Genomic DNA, 7418 nt, shown 5'->3' with positions numbered 1-7418 from the left:
TGGATTAAAGTGATTAAATCCATACACGGAGAACATGGTTACTTGGTCATTATTCACTGAGGAGTGTTGGTAACTCCATTTGGGTATCAACTACTGATTCTTTATGTTCTAAAGGTATAGATCTTATGTCTTTTTGCAAAATGGTGATTGGAGATGGCAAGATTACTTCTTTTTGGTAGGATCACAGGATTGGTAATGACCCTTTAAAAATTTCATTCCACATATTATATGCCCTCGCGTTGGATAACCAAATCTATGTTTCTTTGAATATGCATCAACCGGGTTGGGTTACTTCTTTTAGAAGAAAACCGAGACCGGGTTTAGAGAAAGAGCAGTGGTTTGATTCTCAGATTTCATATCCTTAGTTATCCTCTTCATCTTCGGATAGGTGGAATTGGTCCCTTGATGGTTTTGGTTATTTTTTTGTGTCTTATGTGAGATCAAAAATTGATAAGCATTTTCTTATTGGGTACAACTATTAGATGGTGTCGTGTCACTCCAATAAAAGTTAATGTTTTTTCCTATTTGCAAGAAGGAAGTCGAGATTGCCACTCATTCATTCTTTGAAAGTAAATTAGCTATCAACTTATTAAAACTTTTATACAGATGGTGGAATATTCATATGCCTTCTTTGTTTTCAGTGACAGACTTGATTAACTGGGTGTGCTTGTTGTGTTTGTCTTCTCTTTGTCAGGAGTTTCTAGAGGCTGTTTTTTCAACTCTCTCGTGGTCGATTTGGAGCTGTAGAAATTCTATTATTTTTTATAAAATTAAGCCTAAAAAATGTTTGTTGTTTGATGGTGGTTTCTGAAAGTGTCTTTTAGGCTAATTGTAAGTGTTGTAAAACCAATGTCAATTGTATTGCCTGATTGGAGGTCTCAATTTTTTTTACTGCTTCCATGTCATTGTTTCTTTTATCTAGATTTTTGCTAGCTTTCAATTCTATATTCGTCGTTCTAAAAAAAACGTTTGTCTGTCCTAGTTCCAACTAGACTCTCAACCGAAGAAACTACATGTCTGAATATATTTGCTAAAATTTTTGCAATTGTTCTAAATTCTCAATCAATGAAAGTAATCTAAAATTAGTCATACATAGTAGATTACTATCCTTGTAGATAAGAGCAATGAAATATTGATTATATCCATTCAAGATCAAAATTGACTTTTTAAACTCATTAATGGTTTCAACAAAGTCATTTTAAAGAATATCATAATAATTTCTCAAAAAAAAAAAAAAAAAAAAAAAAAAAACTCATCTAGTGCAAAATATTTGTACCTTCACAATCTCACATTATATGGTTCCTTAATTTCAAAAACACAAATCACAACATCCATAAACTAAACTCCAGATCAGATAATATTTTAAGCAAATTAGTAGCTTAGATAAGACGTTAGTTCACCGTTTTGAAAGAAAAAAATACTAAAAATCGCAATTATCACCTATTCTAAACGGGAAGTCGAAACATCATTCATCGGAATGTTATGAATGGTCAACCTACGACTTTTATTAATTAACATAATCTGAAGTTTATATTACAATTTAATTACATATAAACGTTGTTGATTTAGCTTAAAATAGAATGATCATATTAGCTCAATGTTAAACAATTCAACTTGCAAAGCCTGATTCAACAATGATTTGCAAAGATCAAAACTTATGGATTTAAAGGTTTATGTATACGAAAAATTAGTATATATGCAATGAAGAAGATGATTGTTCTTTGTGTTCTTATTGTCATCGTGTTTTTGGTATTCTTAATTGGTAAATGTTAATGAATGCAGAGGGATAGATATATAAAGGGTCTTAGTTGTTCTCCCTTCAAGGAGGTTAAGTTTAGGGGCCAACAGGGCGGCCAAAAAACGAATGAAGGATCAATAGTGCAACAAATGAATCATATGGACTAAAAGATGTTATTTTTCAACAACTGTAATTACTTTTAATATAATTTAAGAAAAGTAAAGTTTAATATTTTTTTTATTTTCAACAAATGAAGGATCAACTATAATTACTTCCGATTTGAAAAGGAAGGGTTCGGTTTGATCGCAGCGCATCCACCCATGTTTCCACACCTATAGGATTTTGGGATTGTACTCTGATAACTTTTTTTATTCTGAATTGGTTTTTGAATGATTGGAAAAAAATGATAATTGGTGTTTCTGGTTGAATTTAAATGAAAATTTTACCTTATATTTTTGGGTCATTACATCTTCACTGTTTTTCCTTACCTTCTAGCCTCATGATTAACATGTACAAGAGTACTATGATAGGTTTTGGAGTTTAGTTTTTGGTAGCGGAGGATGTGACAGTTTCTATTGGTTACCTTCCTAGTAAAACTTTGTTATATTATTTAGGTCACATAGTGGGTGGTAATATGTATTGGATTGCTTCATAGGACGATATGATCCTGAAATTTACTTATAAACTTTCGAATTGGAGGGATAAAACTCTTTCGGTAGGGGAAACTGATGTTACATAAGTTAGTTTTGGGTGCTACCCTAACGTACTTTATGTCTATTTTTTGAGCTTCGGAATTTGTTGTCAACCGTTTAGAATCTTTTCATAATGTTCTTTCTTGGGGATTGGGAAGAACATGAAATGAATTGGGTTAAATGGAAGAAGGTATTGGCTCAAAAAACAATATGGTGGTCTCAGGGTTAATAGTCTTTTTTTCTCTAACCTATGCTATTCTTTTTAAATGGATTTGGCGGTTACTTTCATTTCCCATTGTTCTTTGGATTAAAATGATTAAATTCATTCATGGAGGACATGGTTACTTGGTCATTATTCAGTGAGGAGTGTTGGTAACTCCATTTAGGTATCAATTGTTGATACTTTATGTTCTAAATATATAGATTTTATGTCTTTTTGCAAAATGGTGATTGGAGATGGCAAGCTTACTTCTTTTTGGTAGGATCACGGGATTGGTAATAACCCTTTAAAAAATTCATTCCACATATTATATGCCCTCGAGTTGTATAACCAAATCTATGTTGCTTTGAATATGCATCAACATGGTTAGGTTACTTCTTTTAGAAGAAAAATAGACCGGCTTTAAAGAAAGAGCAATAGTTTGATTCTTAGATTTCATATTCTTGGTTATCCTCTTCATCTTCAGATAGGTAAAATTGGTCCCTTGATGGTTTCGGTTATTTTTTTGTGTCTTCTGTGGGATCAAAAATTGATAAGCATTTTCTTATTAGGTACAACTATTATATGGTGTCGTGTCACTCCAATAAAAGTTAATGTTTTTGTCCTATTTGCGAGTAGGAAGTTGAGATTGTCACTCATTTATTCTTTGAATGTAAATTAGCTATCAACTTATTAAAACTTTTATACAGATGGTGGAATATTCATATATCTTCTTTGTTTTCAGTGAAAGACTTGATTAACTGGGTTGGCTTGTTGTGTTTGTCTTTTCATTGTCAGGAGTTTCTGGAGGCTGTTTTTTACACTCTCTGGTGGTCGATTTGGAGTTGTAGAAATTCTATTCTTTTTTGTAAAATTAAGCCTAAAAAATGTTTGTTTATTGATAAGTTGGTTTCTGAAAGTGTCTTTTGGGCTAATAGTAGGTATTATAAAACAAATGTCAATTGTGTTGCCTGATTGGAGGTCCAAATTTTGTTTACTGCTTCCATGTCATTGTTTCTTTTGTCTAGATTTTTGCTAGCTTTCAATTATATATTTGTCATTCTAAAAAAATGTTTGTCTGTCCCAGGTCTAACTAAACTCTCAACCGAAGAAACTACATGTCTGAATATATTTGCTAAAATTTTTGCAATTATTCTAAATTCTCAATCGAGGAGAGTACTTTAGTCACACGTAGTAGATTACTATCTTTGTAGATAAGAGCAATGAAATATTGATTATATCTATTCAAGATCAAAAATGAATTTTTAAACTCATTAATGGTTTCAACAAAGAATATCCAAATAATTTCTAGAAAAAAGAAAACTCATCTAGTGCAAAATATATGTACCTTCGCAATCTCACCTTATATAGTTTCTTAATTTCAAAAACACAAATCACAACATCCATAAACTAACCTCCATATCAAATAATATTTTAAGTAAATTAGTAGCTTAGATAGGATGTTAGTTCACTGTTTTGAAAGAAAAAAAAATATACTAAAAGTCACAATTATCACCTATTCTGAATGGGAAGTCGAAATCTCATTCATCCGAATGCTATGAATGGTCAACCTACGACTTTTATTAATCAACATAATCTCATGTTTATATTACAATTTAATTACATATAAAATTTGTTGATTTAGCTTAAAATAGAATGATCATATTAGCTCAACGTTAAACAATTCAACATGCAAAGCCTGATTCAACAATGATTTGCAAAGATCAAAACATATGGATTTGAAGGTTTATGTATACGAAAAATTAGTATATAGGCAAGGAAGAAGATGATTGTTCTTTGTGTTCTTATTGTCATCGTGTTTTTGGTATTCTTAATTGGTAAATGTTAATGAACGCAGAGGGATAGATGAAAATACCAAAATACTCTCATGTGGATAGCACATAAAGGGTCTTAATTGTTCTCCCTTCAAGGAGATTAAGTTTAGGGGCCATCAGGACGGCCAAAAAACGAATGAAGAATCAATAGTGCAACAAATGAATCATATGGACTAAAAGATGTTATTTTCAACAACTGTAATTACTTTTACTATAATTTAAGAAAAGTAAAGTTTAGTATTTTTTTATTTTCCGCTCATATATTTCATTTCCTCCCGAAGTTCATATTCCAGATATATTGATAGCAACGGATTTGGCTGTCGTAATAGGTCAATTTTGTAGTGACTTAATTAAACCCATAGATTCCATTGAGCGACACAGCTCACTTGTATGTTGATTTTTCCTTATATATATGGTTACATGTATGAAAGGATAAATTGGAGTCCTCATCAAATACTCCAAAAGATAAGTATCTGTCTCTAAGAAAAAATTATTGTGTGAAAAAAAAAAAAAATCAACACTAGCTAGAAACTAAAACCAAACAAATTTATGGTGGAAGTATTAGGAAAGAAGAAAGCAAGAAAAATCCATTTAGAATCTAAAAGCTTAAGGGGTACATGAGAAACGTAAATGCACATGCACATGCTTATTGAACTTGACTTGGTATGCTACCTTATTTTACTAGTTTCACATCTGAAGAAACTAGATACGATCTTAAAACATATAAAATACATATATAGGATTACCACATTTAGAAACCAAAATGACGTACGACCGACCATCTAACATTTGTTTCCATCAAACACAACATGCATGCATGCTGTCATATATATCATGTCACGCCTGAAGAATGACACCCAAAGAGTCGACGACACTGCCACACTTTCCATAGAATCCCGAAAACTTACCGCGTGTGACCCCAAATGAGAAATCAGTCCCGGGGTTTGTGCCGTATTCCCCATAAGTTCTGATGTTGGTCCGGAAAGTCACTGACGTAATCACGGTGTGGTCACCAAATGATCCGACACGCCCACTAATCCCGATGAGATACTCATTGTCATCGAAGATGATCTGAAACCCAAATATAAATATCATGAGACTGCTATATTGTAAAAAAATAAGAACCTAACTTCGATACGTGTATACATGACAGATGAATTAGAAGCTTACCATATGAGGTGAGCCACCATCACCACCGAATTTTTCAGAAGAATGGGTATGGCCATACCCATCCTTGTAAGTGAAGCTGATGAAATCTAAAGCGTCTCCACTGCTTAAAGCTATCTTGGAAAGTGTTGAACCATCAGGTATTATGAATTCCCAGGTACGGGATCCACCCTTTCCTCCCCAAGTTGTGCCCCATACGCATTCTGCATTGGCTGCCTGCATATGAATCGAGAATAAAATATATTACTAAAAGAGATGAAAGAACTTTAGCAATGAAGAAACGATGTAAACCTCACATTCCCTATTCAAATATGGATAACAAACTCTCAGAATATGGTGAAAGTATGTACCATTTTGGTCTGTGTGGAACTGAAGTTGTTTGTACGTCTAGTCCGTTAAGTGCTTGACTATATATAGACACCAGCTTAGGGTTGTATAATTGAATGTAGGAGTTAGAACGAGGTGAGGTGGCATGTCTAAAACATTTCACGAGATCCACGTTTTCCAATTCCTAAAAGCTAGAGATGGTTGTTGTAAAAATAAAATTAAATCCGATTGATACAAAATATTTTCAAAATAAAGCATTTGATTGAAAACTCACATGATGCATGTGTAAGGAGTCTAGGTGTGATCGTCTTATATTTCCTCGTGCAGTAATTACAAGCACTCAAGCAGACATAAAACAATAATTAGTACCTAACACATTGATATTTGATAAACAAGGGTCAAAACTTTTGTATCTTTGCTTCTGTTTCCATGTCTTGTTAGGCGTTTGGCAGACTTTTTATTACACTTTTGCTGTTGAAAAAAAAGGTACTCCTATGCACGATTAATTTGTCTCTCCGTCCGCTCCTTTTTCCTTGTATCTTCTTTTTCTATGTCGAACATCAAATGTTCGAAGAAATTAAGATTATATCGATCAAACGACGATGTTATTTTCCGCATTTCGTCAATATCCCTGCTGAAATCAGATGCACCCGAAAAAGTCCCTTTTCCCTTTCTCTCCGTCTTTTTCTAGCTCCTCTCAAAACTGTTCTAAAATGTGAAACAAAAAATGTTCTCCCGGTTGTGCGTTTCCTTAAATCGAATCTTCAGAAATATCAGCCCAACCTTTGACCAAAACTAGCTCTTCGTGTCGAAGCCATGCAGTTGGCTTTTGTCTTCCTGGTTGTGCGACACCCTCGCACGCACTACAAGAAATACAGGTATTAGCGGCGACAGCCATCGCCGCAAAAGTGTAGGTTTGTCGCCATTAAAAGTATTAGTGGCGACACGTCGCCGCTAATGTTTTGTTGCTAATGCCTTTCTTGTCGCCGCTAATACTTATCTGTCACTGCTAAAAACCCGTCACTGCTAAAAACCTGTTGCTGCTAATACTTATATGTCGCTGCAAAAGACCATTTTCATTTTTTTTTGTTACAATTTTTTTGAATATAAATCTACAATTTTATAAAATTAATTATATTTAACTCATACACAACCAAAAACAATATAACAATTATAAAATATTAATCCACAATCAAAAATATTATTTTATACAACCTAATTAAAGTATTCTTCTAAACAAACATTTCATAAAATCCTAAAATTCCTACTCATCGTCATCACTCTCATCATTTCCTTCATTATTTGGAGGTGGCAATGAACGAAACCACTCTTCTAATACCGCAGAACATGTCGGGTCCTTCAGTATCATTTGCAACATTTCCATCTATAAAGAAATCAAAATATATTACCAATATATCATTAATAGTATTCTACTTTTCAAAAACTACCAGCATATCATT

The 7418-nt window shown here is 33.0% G+C and overlaps 1 protein-coding gene across 1 annotated transcript; it reads right to left on the bottom strand.

Annotated features, from left to right (window-relative positions):
* Positions 1-5301: 5301 nt before the first annotated feature.
* LOC145006810 (protein GOS9-like) lies at positions 5302-6856 on the bottom strand. Its single transcript, XM_078965855.1, has 3 exons — positions 6749-6856; positions 5635-5847; positions 5302-5535 (listed from the first exon to the last, which is right to left on the bottom strand). The coding sequence occupies exons 1-3, from the start codon at positions 6854-6856 to the stop codon at positions 5302-5304; spliced, it is 555 nt and encodes a 184-aa protein (XP_078821981.1).
* Between the last annotated feature and the right edge of the window lie 562 nt (positions 6857-7418).

This window comes from Lactuca saligna, chromosome 7 (assembly GCF_052625555.1).
Source record: "Lactuca saligna cultivar CGN05327 chromosome 7, ASM5262555v1, whole genome shotgun sequence".
Classification (NCBI taxonomy): Eukaryota; Viridiplantae; Streptophyta; class Magnoliopsida; order Asterales; family Asteraceae; genus Lactuca; species Lactuca saligna.
Note: the sequence above shows the minus strand (reverse complement) of the source record. Positions and strands in the feature narration are given on the sequence as shown.